This window comes from Zingiber officinale, chromosome 3B, assembly GCF_018446385.1.
Source record: "Zingiber officinale cultivar Zhangliang chromosome 3B, Zo_v1.1, whole genome shotgun sequence".
Taxonomy (NCBI): Eukaryota; Viridiplantae; Streptophyta; class Magnoliopsida; order Zingiberales; family Zingiberaceae; genus Zingiber; species Zingiber officinale.
The window spans coordinates 4,522,292-4,543,599 of NC_055991.1; the positions used below are offsets into that span (position 1 = coordinate 4,522,292).

Consider the following 21,308-nt stretch of genomic DNA (forward strand, 5'->3'; position numbering starts at 1 on the left):
ATTTGAAATTTTTAATTGTTTGATTGCTTATTGAGTTTGATAATTTAAATTTATTTATTTTATTTTATTTTATTGAAATATTTATTTAATATATTGAAAAGGGTTTTATTAATGAATATCGTTCGTGAACATTGTTTATGAACGTTGTTCATGAACATTGTTTGCGAACGTTATTTATGAATATTTTTTACCAAAATTGTTTACGAACATTGTTCACGAATGTTAACGAGCTGAACACATATGTGTTCAAGCTTATTTGTTTAACTTAACAAGTTGTTCAACCTTGTTTGTTTAATTAATCTTGTGTATATTAAATAAACATAAACAAGTTCTTACCAAGCCGAACACCAAACTTGTTCGCAAACGCTTGATTCATTTACAACTTTAGCTTGAAGATCTCCAATGCAAGTCTGCTTGAGGTTACTATTGCTCAACGAGCAGCGCTGAAACCTCTGCATCTAGCAACAACAATAACACTGTGATCTTAGCCCTGATAACGATCCCTACCAAGTTGTCAATGATGATGATGATGATGAATCCGATAAGGGGAGGAAGGGAGGAAGGTGGGCCTAAAGTCAAGCATCTCAGGCTTCGGTTTCGACCAGTTTGACGAGACCAACAAGGAGGAGAAGGTGCAAATGCAGAAGTTCTTCAATTGGTTTTTTCTTCTTCATCAACATCGGATCGCTACTCATTTGTCACCATCTTGGTCTACATCCGAGATCACATCGGGCTGCAGTGGGGGTACGGAACACGTGGCAATATAGATTCAAGTGGTTGGTGGGGGCATGCTAACATAGATCTCGGTAGTGGTGGCGGTGGCAACATGATAGAAGCAGGGGAGAGATTTGCCGTCAGACCCAACGTTGTTGTATATCGGCACAGCAGAGGAGAAGGGGGCGTTGAAGAGGAACGGGAGGCAAAGGTTGCAACACATCGAGCAGTTATCTCGACGGCAAGGCAAGTGTTGCACCCCACACAAGCAACAAAGGTGGAAGGGCTTTCCATCCAATTTTGAGTGGATAAAAACCCCCAAAAGTGATTTGCAGATAAATTCACAAATCCATTTGTTCATTATTTGACAATAGGTAAGTAGCATAAAAGAAGGATAATCAATTCTTCCTCACAAACTAAATAGCAAAAGACTTTTCATTGGAAAATTTTCTTTAGTTTTTTCAATCCGCTCTACAGGTAAAAGAGCATGAGAGTGATCCTCAAATTTAAATGTAGATCCGTTATATTAACGACCCTCTATTACCGACCCCACGAATATAGAGAGAGGTATATGCAGATACACAAACGTCAGACGCATGGTGAGGTAAAACCTCAAATCGTCAGTTCCTGATAATCGACCTCTGGTCATTACACCAGAGATGTTATGTACCTACTGTCTATGATATGCCCTGAGAGTAGTGATCCACGAATTTAACATTCTACGATTGTAAGTTCCATTTAAAAATAAATTTTTTATAAATCCATTATAGTGAGAAATCGAACCACCAATATCTCGATAAACAAAGACAAGAAAAAAAAATGATAATCCCAGTTAGGCTCATTGACTATCTCTAGGGTGATTGACCCGGTCCCACGAAATTTTTCCATCGATCATCAAAGTAAATTGGGAAGTGCACGCGACGGCCAGCTTAAAAGTCCAGCATCCTTTGGTTATGCCCCTTATTTGAAAAAAAAAATTCTTGTAAATACGCCATAGCTATAATTCAAACTATAGATACCTGAGTGGCAGTCTAAATGTTCTATCACGGTATCATGACCGGGGACAATAAACAAAGACAAGAAAACAAATGGATAGTTGTTTGTTTCCATCATTACCGCGAAGAAGTGAAATTATTTTTGTCCTATTCTCCCACAAAAGGTTAGGGATAGTTTGGAGGGAACGAAGAGGATGAATAATTGAATGATTCTATACTTTTTCCTCCTTTCTAAATTTACTTTTAAATAAATGTACAAAAGGAACATCACAGTCTTTACCATCAGTACTTCTCGGTTATTCAATCCACTTACCAACCAACCTTCCAATTTTCTCTCTCAACAAACACAGCCAAGACAGCAAGACCTAATTAAACTAGCTAACCGAGTCAAATTTTCCAATTATTTGTGAGACTGAAAGTGACAAATCTCAAATTCTTGACTAATAAACTTGTGCATATTCAAAGCTAATTGGCCACTGAGAGCCATAATTGACAAAAAGATCACCCAAAAAATGGGGGGAAATCCCTGAGATTGAACTATTTGATACTCTACTGAGACTATTTGAATGTGGGGAGTCTGGGTCAAAAATATTCATCTAAAACCTAATATGGTAAGTGGTGAGAATAAAACAAATGCAAACTTTTAATCAGCTAAACTTATCAAACAACAAATGCAAACAAAGATAACATTTTTTTCTTTCTCAATATAAAAGGAATCTAATTTGAAGGTGGCTTTCATATTCATATAATGGACATCAAGGTCATCGATTCTGTACACAGTACAGTGACTAGCGCATAAAGGTGATGCTATAGAATAAAGAAATGGGCTACCTTTGGCAATGGAGTCATCAGGGATCCCCCAACCTGGGGCTTGGTACCTGCACCCCCGGTGGGCTCGGTAACATCATCATCTGATAGGCCGTCTGAGGCGATAACAGGCATCCGAACCCCAGTGGCGAGCTAGGAGGCTGGAGCATCGGCGCCACCGTAGAGGATGGAGCAAAGAGAGGAAGTCCGGCGCCGCCGCCGCGGAGATGGCGCATGTAAGCTGAGATCGGTGACTCGGCTGCGGCGCTGACTGTGGGAAGCGGCGGCAGCGGAGAGAGCGGCGGTCGCGTCCATGGATCCACGGCAGGCAGCGGTAGGACCGGGACGGGGGGCGGTGGAGGGTGAAAGGTAAGATGGGCGAGCGGCGGCGGCCGGATGCGGTGGAGACGAGAGGTTGGGGCTGCGGGCGGGGGCACGAGGGAAGCGCTCGAACGAGGACGAGGCGGATGCGGCGGAGGCAGTTCTGCAGGCGGATGGCGGATCTGACTGTGAGCGGGGGAGCCGGTGAGCTTCTGGACGACGTCGCGGAAGTCGTTCTTATCGATATTGTAGACGGGCGGCTGCGGCTGGTAGGGCGGCCCTCCGGCGCAGGATCTGCCACTGGCACTCGTCGCCACCTCCGGAGCAGCAACAAGTTTTTCGGTAACCTGGTCGGGATTGGGATTAGGGTTTCTCGGAAGGGACTTAGAGATCTTGTAAGAAGTTCGGTTTAGGGCCCTGAGTGAACCCGGTAAGCTGTTACTACTCGTCTTCCCGACGCTACTATGGCTGCTGCTCGAAGTGTTCGGGATCACGGTGACGACATCGTCGTCGGCGGCGGCGGCGGCGGCGGCGGAAGGAACAGCAGAGGAATGGCTGTTCTTCATCGTTATCTGTGATTCCATTTTGCGTTTGAATCTTATTTTGTTTTATTCTCGTCTCTGAGAGGAGAATTAACGCCAAACCCAAAAAACAACAAAAAAAAAAAAATTAAAAGTAAAAAAGAAAAGAATAATCCAGACTTTCAAATTTACATCATAGCACCCATATTTCCACAAATTACCTAAGAATGCCCTTGGCGTCAACTAGTGTGAATTCAACCTGTCGCACGTTTACTTGGGTGGATGTTGAGTTGAACGGGAGAGGATGGGTCCTGTTTACTTAAAATGACAAGATAAATCAATCTGAAAGGACTAGAATACCCTAGAACCCAAAAGGGAGAATCACTCTCTCTGCGGGTGGTGCTCCGCCCACCTCGGCGTCCTCCCTAAACAACTCCCGACTTCCTCTCCCGTCTTCCGATCGATCTCTTTCAAACCTCCCCCTAACGAACTAGCGCGATTGATTCCTCCTCCGAACCCTACAAACTCATCGTCCATGATCATCGGTTCCGTTCCAGAGTAAGTTGATGTCCTGACTGTGAAGGAGACGATAATGGCGATGGGAGACGAGTCCGAGGTGGTGCACCTCCAAGAACATCTCCAAATGCTTGAGGAGCGAAACCGAGCCCTGGAAATGCTGGAGGAGATGCAGTCGAAGATGATGGCGCAGTGGGAGAGCCAAGTCCGGACGGAAGGCCGCGTCGACGAGCTCGAGTGCGAGCTGGAGAAGTCCAGGGAATCGGAGACCCGCATGCTCGAATCGTTGACCTCCCAGACCAAGCAACTAGAGCAGACCAAGATCCTGCTCGAGGAGATGAAGCTGGAAGTGCGGATGGTCCGCACCGCGTCGAACTCGCCTCGCAATGGAAGAGACGAGGCCGGCGCGCTGCGGACGGAGCTCCGCCTCGCGCTGGCGGCGGAGGAGAAGAGCAAGCGCGCCATGGACGGCCTGGCGCTCGCGCTGAAGGAGGTCAGCACTGAGTCGGGCTGGCTTAAGGGAGAGCTGGAGGCCGCGCGCGGCGAGGCGGAGAGGGTGGGCACCGCGCTCCGCCTCGCGGAGGTGGAGGCGGGGCGGCTGAGGGTGGAGGCGGAGGAGTCGGTGGCGGCGTGGCTGGAGAAAGAGGCCGGTTTCCTGGAGTGCATCCGGACGTGCGAGGAGGAGCTGGAGGCGGCGCGGAGGGACTGCGCCTGCGCGGAGAGGAAGCAAAGGGCCGCCCGGGAGGAGGCTTCCAACCTTCGCGACATCGTGAAGCAGGCGATCAAGGAGGCGTCGGTGGTGAAGGAGGCGCTGGAGATCGCGCGAAGGGAGAACGCGCAGCTGCAAGACCTGCTGGAGGCGGTGCGGCGGGAACTGGAGGAGGCCAAAGCCACGGAGGCCGCGGCCCAGCAGAGCGTTAGAGACATGAAGCTCATGCTGGTGTCGCCGCCGCCGGCCACCGAGCAAGGGATGAAGGTGAAGCGGGCGGCGAAGTACCCTTCGGAGAACTGGCGGCACCGATCGGCGGGAGGGGAATTGTTCGACGCGGTTGAGTACTCGCCGAAGCAGAGGAAGATGACAACAGCGGAGGAGGGCGCGGCGACGGAGGACGGGAGGGATCCGCCGGCGCGGCAGAAGCTAAGAAGAGGCAGATTCTGAAGCGTAAGCAGTTTAATATATTAATGGAAGAAGCAATCGTCTTTTTCCACGTTGGCTTCATTTGGTGTCAGAGTATAATCAATTACAATTCTTAATGCCTTTTAAATTACGTTCAATTTAATGGAACAGATTATATCATAATTTATGTAATTTTTAAAAAGAAAAACCGTAAAATAATTAGACTTTTAGGCCACTGCTTAATCAATAACTAATTAAATATCTTGATTTCATGCTGGAAATTCCACCAACACGTATCAAAGTGTTCACATTTTTCCATGCATTTCCTGGCCGTTAGATCTCCGTGTTCTCCGCCGCTCTTTAAACCTGATCGTCCGATCCAATCCCCATCGTCCCGTACGACTCTCCGCATTCACGTCTAATTTCTATCCCGAACCAAATTAAAAAGGCATTTAGTGAATTAATTCAACGATAATTATTATCGATAACCACCAAAAGCGGCTCTTCCTTAGGAATAGCGTTTCAAATTAAACGCTTTACGAGATGTGTATTAATATCTCTCGATGCTTCATTGATTCTCGTGCCAAACCTAGCGCAAACCCTTTCATCTCAAGACATTACCATGGCCGACGCCTCGCTTCTTCTCTCCGCGATCGCTCTTGCGGTGGCGCTGCTCGCCGTCGCCTCCTCTGCCCAGGGCCCGGGCCCCGCCCCCGTCAAGCCTCCGACAGCAGCGGCTCCCTTCGCGCCCCTGCCCGTCTCCCCTATCGTCCTGCCGCCGTCCCTTCCTCCCGCATCGGGAGCCTCGCCTCCCCTCGCCGTGTCTCCCTCTCTGCCGCCGCCGTTCCTTCCGCCTTCCGCCTCGCCGCCGCTCCTCCCCCCGGCTTCCTCGCCCCGCGCCAAGTCCCCCTCCGTCTCGCCCGTCGCCTCTCCTTCCGCTCCGCCGTCTTCCGTTCCTTCCGCCGCCCCGTCCTTCCCTGTCTCAACACATCCGTCTGCAGCGCCGGCCCAGCCGCCGTCCCCGGGCAATGGCGCCTCTGCCAGCGCGATGAGCTGGATCGCCGTCGCCAGCGCCGCGATCGCCGCCGTCGCGCTCTAGGTCGGAGAGGGCCTGCTTTCCGACGTCGCTTCCTGATCGGATGGCCACGCTTTATTGGGCCGATGGCTAGTTAGACATAGTTAGTATTAGCAGTTGCAGAAGCGTCCTTTTTGGATCTGTTTTCCTGTTACCTGAACCGTACGCTTCTGTAATTACTGTTTTCCATTTTTTAGATGTTTTTTTTTCTCGTTTAATATTTTAAGGCCAAAATAAGTCTAACAACAAAGGAAATACTACATGTGTCTGTCTACTTCCTTCCCTAAGAAATAATCAAGAAGAAGGGCAAAGAATAATACAAAGATTGCAACTAATTAAGGATGTTCCAAGCCTTTTAAGCTAGCTAAAGGAATCACATAAGAATAAAATTATTAGTTGTTTTTATTACCTACTGTTTAATTTATTTGATGTGAAATTGTGCAACTCTTCATCCATTGGTTGCTACGGGCTGGCTGAACCAGCCCACTTCTGCATACGTTCCTGAGCAACTGCAGCCTGTAGATTAAACAATATAACCGAGATGAAATTTAGAAAGAGTCACTTAAACTCACAATAATTGAACAACGTCTCACCTCCTTAACCCAATCGCATTTTATGGTAATTATTGCTAAAATCAGGGTCTGTACTGCAGTTCCGCCAATCATTCCTCCCCATATGCCCTGTAAGAAACATAACAAGGTTTCTATTGGCTTTTTGAGGATCATCTTGTTGATGTTGATGCACACAACTTGAACTACTAGATTAAAATCATACTCTTCTCCTTCCTAAGGTGTGCAAATTTAAGCTTTGCAATGCCCATACAATTCAAAAGTATGATGCATATGGAAAGAGATAGATACCGAGACACCGAGATTGAAAATCCATCCCATCACAACCCCAGCAGGGATCCCAACCAGGTAGTATGTACCTATATTAACATAGGCTACAAAGGATTGCCATCCTGATCCAACAGCAACACCTGCAAAAGATGCACATAATGTTTTCAGATGTTTTATTAAACGAGAGCTGTAGTGATGACCAGTGAGACCAAAGGATTGTGCTATTCAAAGGAAGAGAAGAATGAATTAGTTCTCTGTTTGGAAATAAGACTAACACAGGAGCATAGTAGAGGCAGAAGATAAAACCGCCTTTTATTTCCAAAGTGACGATATTAAAGGATGTGATTTTATGCTAGAATAACCATGTTTCATCATAAGCTTCCATGGAGGACCAATGGATGGTGCTAGGATGCAAGAGTGACAGCAGAAATATAACTACTCACCGGAGAGAACTGGTTGTATGCTGTTGAGAAAAATTGTGAACGTCAGTAGAACAGACAGCTTATCCACAGCTTTGATAACGACTGAGCTCGATGTGTAGATCAAGGCAAACTTATCATGAAGCACCGCGATAAGAAGGCAGAAGATTAAACCTATCAAAGAAGAAGTCACCACTGATACAATGGAGGCAAACCTTGCAGCTTTTCCATCACCAGCTCCGAGCTCGTTGGCCACTCTCACTCTAGTGTATCACAACAATGGATAATGTCAGCAAGCATCAACAACTACGATCATAATAATATGACAGCTGAAATTTACCATTTTGATAAATTATGAAAATCAGAACTAGCTAGCACAACAAGCATGGTCAAATACTCGGATCCATATCTTTCAGATTCATACTCGCGTTGGATACTCAGATGTTCATATGTGAGTCCAAGTGACAGTTTCTCGACAACGTTGAGATAAGAATTTATTAGACAGCCATGGAAAAACAGTTGACTGATTCGTGTATTTTGAGCTGCAGTGTATGAAAGGGGTAATTTCAAAGTTCATCCATTACTTGTTAGGGTAATTTGACCACTTTCTATTTTATTTTAGTTGTCTTACTATTCCATTTCCTTAGTAACTGAGCACCACAGAATATACTTGAACTTTTTTAACTGCACAACGATCTTAACCTTACAAGTTTTAACTGCAAATATATCAGGTGAAAAAATAAGTCCTCAAGTTAGTGTTCATGTTTTGCTGACTATTTGAATAATGAAATCAAACGTAGAACAAAACAGATAGAAAGTAGCATGGTTTAGTTAGTGTCTACGTACCCTGTACCAGCAAAGAATGCCAACGGAATCATCAGTTCCCAAGCATTAATGCTCATGCTGTTAACAAAACAGTTAATTAATTTAGGTATAAAATTTTATTCATGTTGAATAAAATAAATTGATTTGAGGCAGCACACCAAACAGAGATGGCATCCACGGCGATTTCTGCATCCTCAAGATCTCCCGTCAATAAGATCAGTATTCTGTAGTACCAGTTCTCCAAGCTGCAGAACGACCAAGTACCAAGAAATCACTATCGAGTCCCTTTAAGTTTTTGAACTTGAAATACGGCACTAAATTACTGGCAAGACCTTGCAGAATTGTCTATCCCATGAGTTAATTATCTTGTTCAATGCTAAGAGTAATTAAATACCAGAGCATGATCCCGGAGGCAGCCGATAGCTTAACGAACTCCCACAGCTCGGAAAAGGCTTCCATTGAGAATCCATTCCACGTCTCAGGGCAGCCGCCGCACGTCACGTACGCAAAGAGGCAGATAATGCCGACCCACCATGAGAAGTCGAGGGTGAGCGCAGTCCCGATGAGGCCAAACTTGAGCTTAGACACGAAGAACCAAGTCACAAACAGGTGGACCACGAGCGCGAAGGCGGAGACCGCAACGATGATGGAGTTCTTAAGTTGGCACTGCAAGTATCTTTGGAGAGGGAAGAGGAATGCGAAGGACAAGTGCAGGGGAATGAACCACATAGACACTTTCCCAGCCTGCTCCGCCAGCTCCGTCGGCTGCCCCAACAGCAAAAGGATCGGCGTCGCGAAGAAGTACATGGGGAGCAGGAGAAGCGCAAACAGGAAGAGGATGATACATGAGCGCTGCAAGTATACGCCCAACATGTGGTACATTTTCGCCCCGAAGGCCTGCCCGCACAGGGTTTCCAGGGCGCTCGCCATGCCAAGCTGCAGATATGGCAGCAACAGTTCCAAGTAAAAAAAAAAAAAAGACTAAAATCCGAATGCAATGCACCAACAACACTTTCATCACGAAATTTGTACTAAATCTCGCGATTTCTGGAATCATTCATGTTTTTCCTGTAATTTTGAGCATCAAATTACAAATTAAGAACAATGCGATGCCGTCATTTCGAAAACAGTGCTACTGCTAAGCAAGCAAAGAGGACCGCTAGTTGAAAGCTGCAAAAGAGCGACTGAATCTGAGCGCAAAATGCAGCTTTTAGGACGTCCAGTTCCCAATTATAAAAATGTGGAACGAAAAAAAATCGAGAAAAAAAAAATAAATTTGGGTAAATCGCACCGGAAATAAAAGCAAAAAAACAAAAACAAGATGGGGTTTAGCAACAGGGATGGAAGAGGCAAAACATTGACATTTTTAGCAAGGAAAAATAACCATGAGGCCGAAGTTGAAGCCAACAACGACGGTGTTGGCGATGGAAATGGAGGCGAGTTCGAGATCACCGAGGTGGCCGGCGAAGGCTTGAGTGATGACGTTCATACTGTAGGTCACCAAGCGGGCGAAGATTGCGGGCCCAACGATCCTCCACAGTTGCTTGGACTCAATCCACCACCGCCGCGCCAACCCTAGCTCCTCCGCCTCTCGCTCGCCGCAGAGGAGAGGAACTCTATCGCCAACGCCGCTCGCCATAACCCTCTTCCTCTTTTTTTTTTCTTTTTCTTTTTTTCCCCGTCGCGGAGCGACGCCTGAATTTGAAAGGATAGGGCGTCGGTGGGTAGAAATTAAAATTGAAATGATATTCTTTTATCATTTATTTCTGAAAATATTTATTCATTTCCTCCTTTGCATTGGAGGGCAATTTGAATTGGACTTAAAAATAATAATAATAATAATAATAATAATATTAATATAGATCAAATCCTTGTGCATCTTTTGAGTATTATAAATGTCTACTTACTTGCTTTTTAAAAGCAGATGGAAAGCATTGTGCATTTGTATTTTTAACTTTGTTATAAAATATATAAATTCATGCCTTTACACTTGGCTCATAATATTCTTACTCTAAAACAAATTAAATATTTTCTTATTAGCTAAAAGAGAGTTAACAGAAATTATTTCATGCTTTAAAATGATAAAAACATGAAAATAAATAATATAAATAAGGAAAAATGATTTTAAAAATAAATTAGAGTCTTAAACGCATTCATAACAAATTTTCAAGTTCCCACGCAAATTATGCAAATCCTGCAATCAATATATCACCCTAGTAGAAATCTTTTTTTAATCAATATATCACAAGTTTATTAAAGATGTAGACCAATTCAATAAACTAATACACAGAATTTAAATACAAAAAAGAAGTTGAGAAGTAATCAATCATAATTTACACAACAAATCTATAAAAAAATCTGTTGAATGACGGTATCGGCATTCCCGTTATACTGCATCAGGAGATGAATTGCATCTGCCCGGGGCAAAGCCAGGAATTCCTGCAGAGGAATTATATCAGAGTTATCTAGAAACTCAGTAGGACAAAGAAAAATAACATTCACTAAATAGAATTAGGATTTTTTTTAACAAAACTAAACAGAGGCAGAAGATGCAAAACATGATTCTTGGCATTTTATTTTCAACTGATTTAGCAAATTGAATGTTGCGTAAACAATTAGATGAACATCATCATTTATGATGGAAGGTGGCAGGTTTCCTTATCCACTTTGTGGAAGTTCTAGGCGAACTATGTTCGCTCTATCAATCAGAGTAGGTTAGGAACTATTAGAAAATGGACAAGACGAAGAACAAATAAAAGTATCCAACAGAATTGTGTGCTGCCATGCAAGACTTACCATAACTTTAAGTATGGCATTTTCATCGCAAACATTTTCACCAGGTGATACTCGAGAGCTGCTACCATCTTCCTGAATTTTGCTATTAGAACATATAGTCATTTGAGAAGATCCATTTGTATCATCTGCAGCTGGCTTGGCTGCAGGATTACTGAATAATGGATACTCAATTTCTTTCAGTTGATCTATTTTCAAGAACTGCTCAAATCTGTCTTTGCACATCTGAATCTTAAACCACTCGTTATGTGTATGAAGTGTCGCTCTCACTATTTTCATTAGTTGTGGTTCTTGAATGCCAAGCTTCCAACCCATAGCAACCTGCCCAAATAGAAAAGACATCAATTGGCACAACGATTTTAAATGATGCAGAAATGCTAATTACATTTTCTGGATGTAATGAACATAAATCTAGAATACAACTAATTGTCAAGAGAATAACAATTACTAAGGAAGAGAATAAATTGTCAAGGATGATTCGATCAAACTGCTTCCCTCTTTTATTACTAGCCAATCAGTTTAATGAATGTGGCATAACAACTATGACCAATCGACAAGCATGGTTAACAAGTACACACTCCTAAAAAAGAGTACCTTTTGCTTGAATCAACGAAACAAGAATTCACCTGCAGAGATGTTGCAAGGATGGGCAATGGTACTGCTTTTGTAAGAACTTCTTCACAAGGTTTAAGTAAACATGCTAATGTCTCCTTCAAAGGTTTCAGCAGATCTTCATTTTTCGTAGCTAAAGGGGCTAAATGAGCGCGTGCCACCATAAGAGCCTTCTCATGATCACCGCTATTGACTAGAGAGAGAAACTCAAACTAAAAACATTGCATAGATTAGAGTGATTCCAATCCTTTACCTGTTTATCAAAGACAACAAGATAGGATAGTTACCTGTTTTAGCTGGAAAAGTAGATGAGGATTTTGAATAAAGAAGTCTGGATCAATCACCTTTATTTCTTCAACTACTTTTGCAGTCATCCCCTTGTAAGTCAGATCCCTCGTCTCTAGAATAATATCATATTTATTCTCTACATGTTTCATACTTTCAAATAAATGTTTTGAAACCTGAATAAGAGAACAAAATAATCAATCTATAAATACTGGACTTCACTCGGAGAAAAAATGAAATCAATCTTTACATGATCCTCCTGGACAGAATCCTCCAAACAACCAACTGGCACATGCAAAATTTCTTGGGTAGGCATCTCCATCAGAGATGAACATGGAGCATACTCTTGTTCTTCAACCCGTCCTCTCCATTTTTTTCGTCTTTTTTGTCCTGTCGCATAATTTCTGCCACTCCTAGATCTTCTACAAGAAGTCTCTTGATGAGTAATATCACTGGTGCTGCAGTTTTCATTATTGTCAACCACTTCACATGCAAATCTTATTTCACCAATGCTTGTTGAATCAGCATAAGATTCTGGAACACCTTCAGCATCAGCATTGTCCACAGAAGTTTCACCATCAGAGAATTTACTGCTGGTGCATTCTATGTTTGACGAAGAGCAATCTCTTGATGAATTATTTTCTTGTTCTGATGCTATATCAAAAGATGTTAGGGAAATGCAACAATAGCAAGGATTTAATTATTGTACTGGAGGTTGAACTCATTGGAAACAACATTATACCTAGTGGAGAATGAGAAACACCATCAATAATGCCCCTATAAATACAATACTCATGAAGAAGCTTGTCGAGAATTGAAAGATCCAGTTTCATTCGGCATAGTTCATTCTGTAACAAATCAAAGAAGAGGAAATAATGGATTTCCATTTTCCACTGGATAAGTTAGCATGAAAGTTGAAATAATGGATTTGACTATCTAGATAAGCATGAAATAATGGTGCTAATATATCCTACCATTAGGAGCGCTAATATATCCTACCATTAGGAGCATATAATGCAATGGCAAATCCACCTCGCTCACACATCTCCTTTATTGATAAGATCTACCTTTTCCCTATTTCCACAGCTTGGTCATTTAATAACACGTGAATATTTAAGAATTATCAATGTTCCCTCTCCAGTCCTCACCCTCCCTTATCCAGCTTGTTATTTCCCCCTTTCAATATGTCTTCTCCCTCCTCTCTTCCACTTCTTCCTTCATCTTCTCTTTCCTCTTGTCTCTTCTTCCTCCTTCCTAGGTCTTAATTCTCCTCCCCACTTTTCTCTATTCACAGCAAAGTACATTAAATTTGCTATAATATTGCAGCTATTAGCTTTGCCAAACTGATTTGCATTTCTATATATAAGTTGATTAATTACAGAAAACTGATGATCTCTCATGTGTCTCTATATAAGTAAATTGTGTTAAGTTGATGATGTTGATATAAACATAATGTGCTTACTAAAACATGTTTACTAATATTGTTAAAAGAAGAATAGAAAGAAGATAAAATAGGAGAGTAATAATTAATCTTATTGTTTGTTGATATTTGCCCTCAAGACAATACAATATATAGGATTTAAACAAGTACTCGGTCAATTAACCAATTAATAAATAACAGAATAATTCTAAAAATTATTCTGAGAATTATTCTAATAATTATAACAAAATTATTAGAATAATCCTAAAACTAATTTGATTTGATTTAATGATTTGATCCGGTCAATTCTGGTAATTCTCTTTTATCTCTTTTACCCCCCGACAAACTTAACGGGAGATCTTTGACGTTGAGTTTGCTTGCTAACTTGTTGAAACGTTGTCTGGATAATGGCTTAGTAAAGATATCAGCAATTTGATCCTCAGCAGAGATATAAGAGACGGATAATTGTTGAGTTGCCACACGTTCACGAACAAAATGAAAATCAATCTCCACATGTTTTGTACGAGCATAAAAGATTGGATTTGCTGTGAGATATGTTGCTCCAATATTATCGCACCAAATTTTTGGTGCAATATTTGATGCAAGATGAAGTTCAGAGAGAAGTGATTGAAGCCAAATAATTTCAGACGTTGTATTTGCTATAGCTTTATATTCTGCCTCAGTACTTGAACGAGATACCGTAGGTTGCTTCTTTGAATTCCATGAGATAAGATTTCGTCCAAGAAATATTGCATATCCACTAGTAGAACGTCTAGAGAACTTGCCCAATCCGCATCACTATAGGCATGTAAATCTCGAGACGATTGACGATATAAAAGAAGACCATGTAGAATAGTACCTTTGAGATAGCGAAGTATTCTTTTTACATTATCCCAATTTTGCTCAGTTGGAGCATGCATGAATTGACAAGCACGATTTACTGCAAAAGTAATATCAGGGCGTGTGATAGTGACATATTGTAAGGCTCTAACAATGCTTCGATAAATCTGTGGATCAGACAGAGCAGGAGAGGATGCAGATGGAGAGTTGTTTATAGCAATTGGTGTAGAGACCGGACGTGCTCCATCCATTTTGGCTCTTTGAAGAAGTTCATAATGTATTTGCTCTGAGAGAGAAGATAGTCATCCTCATGTGGAATAAGCTCAATACCAAGAAAAAAACGAGCAATGCCCAAATCTCGGGTAGGAAATTCTTGATTGAGAAGACTTAATAAAGTTATGATGCCCTTGTGATCATTACCGGTTATCAGGATGTCATCCACATAAATAAGAAAAAATATCATAGACCCATCATTATATTTGTGAAATAGAGACGAGTCGGTCTTTGATCCAGAAAATCCTTGAGATTGTAACCAATTGGATAGTCGATGAAACCATGCACGAGGAGCTTGTCGAAGACCATATAAAGATTTCTTAAGTTGGCAAACATGAGATGGAAATTGTGGATGAATGAACCCAGGTGGTTGCTCCATAAATACAGTTTCCTCAAGATGACCATGGAGAAACGCATTTGAGATGTCCAATTGGCGTACAGGCCAATTAGAACTAACAGCTATCGATAATAATAGTCTGACAGATGTAATCTTGATGACTGGACTAAAAGTGTCATTGAAGTCAATACCTGGTTGCTGACTAAAACCTTTGGCTACAAGTCGAGCTTTGTATCGTTCAAGAGAGCCATCAGCTCGATACTTAAGACGGAATATCCATTTAGAGCCCACAACATTCATTGAGGAAGTGCGTGGAACCAGACTCCATGTTCCATTGCGAAGAAGTGCATCAAATTCTGTAGCCATTGCACTACGCCAATTTGGATCCTTGTTTGCTTGCGTAAAACAAGTTGGTTCAATAGATTTTGAAGAAACCACTAAAGCTCGTGGAAGAGGATATCGAGTCGCATTTGGTGGGCAACGTTCATAAATGTCACTAATGGGAAGCATGCGACGAGGAGCATTATCATCTGAATCACTTGTTGATGGTGATGAGGAAGAAGGCTGACATGGTGATGTAGATGACGGACTTGCATTATCCAAGGATTCAGAACTAGAGAGCATATTATCTTCGACCGACGAGGCTTCCAAGGTTGGAGCAGCATCCTGAGGTGATTCTGATGGTATAAGGGAGTTATTAGAGAGCGGAGCAGGACCTAGGATGCCATCATTTCTGACAATATTAGGTGGTATTAAAAAGGTGCCACCTGTATCTGGAGGAGAGATCGAAGAAGATACTGAAAAAGGGAATAGAGTCTCATCAAAAGTAACATGTCGTGAAATATAAATTCGACCTGTTGGTATATGTAAGCAACGATAACCATGGTGCAAATTGTTGTAACCAAGGAAAACACATTGTAGTGAACGAGAGTCAAGTTTGTGTTTAGAGTAGGGGCGTAACCATGGATAACATGCGCAACCAAAAATTCGAAGGAAAGTGTAATTAGGAGTTTGATTATAAAGTGTTTCAAAAGGACATTTATGATTGAGCAATGGAATAGGGAGTCGATTTATGAGATATACAGCAGTGGTAACAGCTTCATCCCAAAATTTACGTGGAACTGATGCATGATGAAGAAGAGCTAAGGCAGTTTCGACTATGTGTCTATGTTTTCTCTCAGCAGAGCCATTTTGTTCCGGAGTGTGAGGACAAGAGATTCGATGAACAATTCCACAAGAGACAAGATGACGATGGAGAGCTTGATATTCACCTCCCCAATCAGAATGAAAAAAAAGTATTTTACGATTAAAATATCGTTCAACTTGATTTTGAAATTTACAGAATATATCCAATAAATCAGATTTTCTTTTCATAGGATAGAGCCAAGTATATTTACTAAAATGATCAATAAAGGTAACATAATATTAGAAACCTTGGTTAGATAAAATAGGTGCAGGACCCCAAACATCAGAATGAATTAATTCAAGTGGGAAATTAGAAACATAATCGGATGAATAGAAAGGTAGCTTATGACTTTTAGATTCCATGCAGGCCCTACATGAATGAGATGGAGAGGAGGTAATGGAAGTAGGTAAACCATACCTATTGATGATTGACTGGACAATATGAAGAGAAGGATGACCAAGTCGAGCATGTCAAGCTGGTTTATTTGTGCGTTCACCAACAAAAGCTTTGATTGAAGAACTTTGAAGATAGTAGAGGCCATTTTTGATTCTCCCATGAAACACAATAGCATCTGTTCCTTTATCTTTTATAAGATAATGATTATAATGAAACTCAAAAATGACATTGTTATCAAGACAAAACTGACGGGTAGAAAGTAAATTTTTAGTGATAGATGGAACATGAAAGATATTGCGCATGTGAAAAGTTCGATTAGATAAATGAATATATGTGTTTCCAAGATTAGCAATTTGCAAACCTGAGCCATCGCCTACTTGAACCATATCTGAGCCATAATATGACATTACGTCTGCAAGGATATTATAATCTGATGTGACATGATGAGTTGCTCCAGTGTCAATATACCAATCAATAAATGAAAACTCTGGGATTTTACTGCAAGTAGGCACAGATGAGAGAGCTTTAGGATATGCTTGTGAAATAGACGGTTGTCTTGAGACTGTAGAACCACCAATGAAATTTGAGGCAAATCTTTGAGGGCATAGATTTCCAGGATGACCAATGATGTGACAAATTTGACATTTTACCCGAGAGTAATCAAATCTTGTAGGGCATAAATTTCCAGTATGGCCAATGATGCGACAAATTTGACATCGGACTGAATTTTGTTTTTGGCCTCCTTGATAGTGTTGAGTATTTGACATCTAAAGTAAAATAATTTATCTTGTAGAGAAACTGAATCGCCGGAAAGAGGGCCTTCGCCTGGAGAAACTCCCCTTGGAGGAAATAGAAGCCTTGGTTGGAGCAACCACTTGTTGTCGACGTCGAGGTTTGGTCGGCGTTCGGTGGACAGCGGCGGTAGCACAAAAGGAGAAGCCCTTTTTGTGGTCTTGTTTTGCGGTTTCAAAAAAAAAGAAACTCCTCTTTTATCTTGGGCGGCGGCAGAAAAAGGAAGGGAAGAGGATTTGTAAGGGAGAATTAAGAAAAAGAGAAGGAACGAAGGATCATGGCTCTGATACCATGTTAAAAGAAGAATAGAAAGAAGATAAAATAGGAGAGTAATAATTAATCTTATTGTTTGTTGATATTTGCCCTCAAGACAATACAATATATAGGATTTAAACAAGTACTCGGTCAATTAACCAATTAATAAATAACAGAATAATTCTAAAAATTATTCTGAGAATTATTCTAATAATTATAACAGAATTATTAGAATAATCCTAAAACTAATTTGATTTGATTTAATGATTTGATCCGGTCAATTCTGGTAATTCTCTTTTATCTCTTTTAAATATCCCTCTGAACAAAAACATGGATATGCTACATTTGGTTGTTTTCCATCTACCAACGTGAAACATTTGTCATTGGTCTATGACTTTAGTGAGTTTAATTTGAGTAGGTTTTGTGTTCTTAAAATCCTACTTTCAGATCCTGGCCCGCCAATGGCTCCTTCTCGTAATCGTGAGTTCACAATCTAGTCTAGAACTATGTTGCTCACTCAAACTGTGGCATCCTCTGAATTGCATCCTCCTCTTAATTGACTCGACACCCATAGTGAGCATTGAGGGGGATAACTTATTGTGTCAAACCTAACCACTACAAGACCTATTGACATCGTCTAAACACTTCTGCACAAGCTTTGATGTTATGGAGTCATTATGGTAGGTAGCAATAGTTTCTTTCTTTCTTGTAATTCTCTTATGCTTGAAGTGTCAGTGGTCATCAACCTGCCAGCTAAACTTCCTTTTTCATACAGTGATTTATTAGCTGAAGAGAGGTGTCTAGACCAGCAACATACATAAGCATATTGTGAATTGGAAATGTATCATACATAATTCAAGAAAAGACAATCCTTGGTAAGCATAAGAAAGTTATTTAAGAACTCAATGATCATATTTTACAAGAAATATGCAGGTATATAATTCCAGCTTTCAGGTGTTAAGTGCAAATGAATTTGACTATTGGAAGTCCATGAAGATACAACAAAAGCTAGACAATGATGAACTAAATAGTGTTTTTAATGGTACAACATAAGAAATGTGTCATTAGAGAAGAACCTGAAATGCATGTAACAGATCTCCTTTAGCCATTCTTAAGCTATCAATTGCTCCTTGTCTTGTCAACTCCACAGCATGTGCTAGGGCTTGAACATCAACCTGAATGTTTAAACTAATGGCATGAATCTAATAAAATAAAATCTTGAAAAGACAAGTAATAATCAAGACAGTTACTTCATCAAAAGGAGGTGTCTCATACACAGCATCCTGCGCTGTTGCATGAGGATCCCTGCCCTCAAGCAATAATCTTTCCATCGGATCCAAGATAGGGGATGAAACACCTTGACGATGGCAAAACATTCTATGAATGCTGTATAAAGAAATTATAAGGTCACAAAAACTGTTACTAGTTAACAAACACAAACATGTATTTTTAGACTATAAAAAAGGAGGAAAATTGCATACCTTATTAGGTATCTTAACGTCAGAGAAAAAATTGGATCATAGGCATGCAAATGAGATCTTAATATGGAAGTTACGAGCCCAGCAAGATCCAATCGTCTTCTTTCAGACCACTGATTCACATGAGACGGTCTTTTTTTCAGAACCTCAATCTTGCAATTCTACAATTGGATTCATAGGCAGATAGCAAAAGCCTACTTGAAACTTTCAGTTATGCTACTACTACAAGACATTTCAACAATAGCAAAAACACTGTACTGTTTAGAGCATATAAAACCCATATGCTGGTAAATTTGTATCCGCCCTATTCAAATTATGATCAACTTGCAAAATGTCAAAACTTCACTTTGTAAAACAAACAAAGGAGGAATTAATTAGATTTCAGAGCATGACCTCTTATGATCATGGATTGTCAAAACTAAACACCACAATTCCCAACAGTTGCGCACAGTATAAATAAAATAAGTGGTGAGCTTTTTATAGCATTGGAAGGCAAACATTAAGAGCTTCCACAAAGAATGTTTTACAAAAGAGAAACCTAAATTTATCTACATGTATCAAGTCCGAACAGGAAATAAGCTGCCAATTGCATATATCAAGGAGAGCTTGTGTCAATACCTCATAAGCCACAGGAGAACTTTGGTCATCCTTGTCAAATATTAATACCAGAAGCAAATGTTTGAACTCCTCATAAGCTTCCTTCAGATAGGAAAAAATTGTCAGAACTTAAAAAGAAGAGTGGGAAAAAAGGATGTCTCAACATGAAAAATATTGGTTAAACTTTAGTAAAAAAAAAAATAATAGGTCATAACAAATACGAATAAACTGTAGCAAAACTAAAAAAATCTAATAATTTTATTACATAAGCGATGATTGACCACAAAAACACTCCCTTCTGCAAATGAATCAAATTTATGATAAAATGGGGAAAAAAAAGTATAATATGATAGTTATATCTAGAAATTTCAGTACAATAGTCAAGATAAGCTCAAGCTTTAATTTCTAGTCAGTCTATACATTTGTTACATTTGTGTCAACCACAAGTAGTCCACGATTCTATGCATCTTAAATGCTAACTTGAATCCTAAATCCTGTGTATACAAGTAGAATGAGCTCATCGAACTTTACAGAGACATTCTAGTTCTATACATCCTAGAGAGGTAGAGGGCCACTAGGTACATGGAATCTAATACTCCAGTGTACAAGTAGAACGTGATTATTGCAATCTAAATCTTCACAGCCAACTCAAGCTAATTAGGTGGAGAAGCTAATTGGTCTCCATTCTATGTTTAGTTTGTGAAACCTTCAAACGAAATTTTCTCAAGCATTCTAGCTTGGCAGCCATGTTGCTGCAATTCCAATACACGCAATAAAAAACGAAGGGGCATCAACAAAATGCCACAAGTCGAAGCAAGTAAAATATCACAACACGCAAGCAAGAGCAACGCTAGTTGTAAATTTCATATACCCAGCCATAACCAACCAACCATAAATATTCCTGTTCTATTCATCAAAAGAATCATTGGCCAAAATGTTAAAAGAAGCAAAACCAAATAACAAATTACTTACCGGGTACGCATCGAGGGCACGGGGAGCGAGATCAACGCGAAGGCACTGAATAGCCGAATCACGATCCCCCGCCGTCCCACTCCTCAAAAGCTCAATAAATTTCTGCAAAAGAAGCATTTTTAATTATACGATAAAATATTTACCCTCCGCGATAAAAAAAAAAAAAATAACTAATTTTCTTTCTAAAAGAGATTCGACTGCTTTAGGGTAGAAAATTACTTGTTTTTGCAGCCAGAAGAGTATCCGGCGTTCGTCAAGGAGCGCGGGGACGTGAAGGCGAAGAAGGTCGATGGCAGCGTCGACTTTGCCGGCCTCGATGGAGCGGCGGATCTGGCGTATTAGACGGAGGGAGCGATAGGAGGAAGCGGAGGAGGAGCAGGGGGAGGCAGGGGGAGAAGAGGAGGGGTCATCGGGGAAGAGTAGGCGGTCGGACTTGGCGAAATCGACGACGAGGGAGTCGAGCGCGTCCCAATTCACCGGCACGGAATCCATCGATGACTACGAGGACAGAGATGTGATCTTGGAACCCGAGGAAACGGAACGGTGACACGGAAACTGAGGACGACCCTCGATCTTTTATAGCAACGGCGAACAAAAAAACAACAAACAAAAAAAAACTAAGAAATTTAAAAGAATTGAATTCGATTATTGTTATATTTAGCAATGTTTTAATTGCCGTCAAAATGCAAGAAAGAAACCGATCGATACATAAGAGAACGACATCTTCTTTGCATTTGATTTGAATAACAAACAAATCGACCCCTTTCAGAACCACTGGCAAGCACGTCGCAGCTGCAGTCATTGCAGTGAGAAGATTTGTGTATAAAGGATACCAGTTCCCAGTGCTGAATCAGAAGCATAATCTCTTTTTTTTGCTGTGAATTTATGTATAAAAGACATCTAAACTTCTCTCAAGAAAGTTA

The 21,308-nt window shown here is 41.0% G+C and overlaps 5 protein-coding genes across 7 annotated transcripts; 2 read left to right on the plus strand and 3 right to left on the minus strand.

The window, feature by feature from the left end:
- Positions 1-2,422: 2,422 nt before the first annotated feature.
- On the minus strand, positions 2,423-3,718 carry LOC122055596 (VQ motif-containing protein 9-like). Its single transcript, XM_042617101.1, has 2 exons — positions 3,580-3,718; positions 2,423-3,457 (listed from the first exon to the last, which is right to left on the minus strand). Exon 2 carries the CDS (start codon positions 3,419-3,421, stop codon positions 2,558-2,560), a length of 864 nt encoding a protein of 287 aa, XP_042473035.1. The 5' UTR covers positions 3,422-3,457; positions 3,580-3,718; the 3' UTR covers positions 2,423-2,557.
- Positions 3,719-3,729: 11 nt separating this feature from the next.
- LOC122055595 (WEB family protein At3g02930, chloroplastic-like) lies at positions 3,730-5,173 on the plus strand. The gene has a single exon (XM_042617100.1). It carries the CDS (start codon positions 3,951-3,953, stop codon positions 5,031-5,033), a length of 1,083 nt encoding a protein of 360 aa, XP_042473034.1. The 5' UTR covers positions 3,730-3,950; the 3' UTR covers positions 5,034-5,173.
- Positions 5,174-5,613: 440 nt separating this feature from the next.
- On the plus strand, positions 5,614-6,090 carry LOC121967972 (vegetative cell wall protein gp1-like). The gene has a single exon (XM_042518502.1). It carries the CDS (start codon positions 5,614-5,616, stop codon positions 6,088-6,090), a length of 477 nt encoding a protein of 158 aa, XP_042374436.1.
- Positions 6,091-6,380: 290 nt separating this feature from the next.
- On the minus strand, positions 6,381-9,854 carry LOC122055594 (protein DETOXIFICATION 27-like). The gene is made up of 8 exons (XM_042617099.1): positions 9,534-9,854; positions 8,544-9,085; positions 8,308-8,394; positions 8,171-8,227; positions 7,349-7,587; positions 6,927-7,045; positions 6,660-6,746; positions 6,381-6,582 (listed from the first exon to the last, which is right to left on the minus strand). Exons 1-8 carry the CDS (start codon positions 9,786-9,788, stop codon positions 6,529-6,531), a joined length of 1,440 nt encoding a protein of 479 aa, XP_042473033.1. The 5' UTR covers positions 9,789-9,854; the 3' UTR covers positions 6,381-6,528.
- A 501-nt stretch (positions 9,855-10,355) lies between these two features.
- On the minus strand, positions 10,356-21,149 carry LOC122055597. 3 transcript variants are annotated; one of them, XM_042617103.1, is made up of 12 exons: positions 20,605-21,149; positions 20,386-20,487; positions 19,435-19,515; positions 18,820-18,977; positions 18,589-18,724; positions 18,415-18,513; positions 12,582-12,687; positions 12,090-12,487; positions 11,842-12,015; positions 11,569-11,766; positions 10,946-11,263; positions 10,356-10,588 (listed from the first exon to the last, which is right to left on the minus strand). In XM_042617103.1, exons 1-12 carry the CDS (start codon positions 20,875-20,877, stop codon positions 10,496-10,498), a joined length of 2,136 nt encoding a protein of 711 aa, XP_042473037.1. In that variant the 5' UTR covers positions 20,878-21,149; the 3' UTR covers positions 10,356-10,495. The 3 variants fall into 3 exon arrangements, with proteins under 3 accessions (XP_042473037.1, XP_042473036.1, XP_042473038.1); XM_042617102.1 differs by having other exon boundaries at positions 12,090-12,493; positions 20,605-21,148; XM_042617104.1 differs by having other exon boundaries at positions 12,090-12,493; positions 18,820-18,929; positions 20,605-21,143.
- Positions 21,150-21,308: the final 159 nt, after the last annotated feature.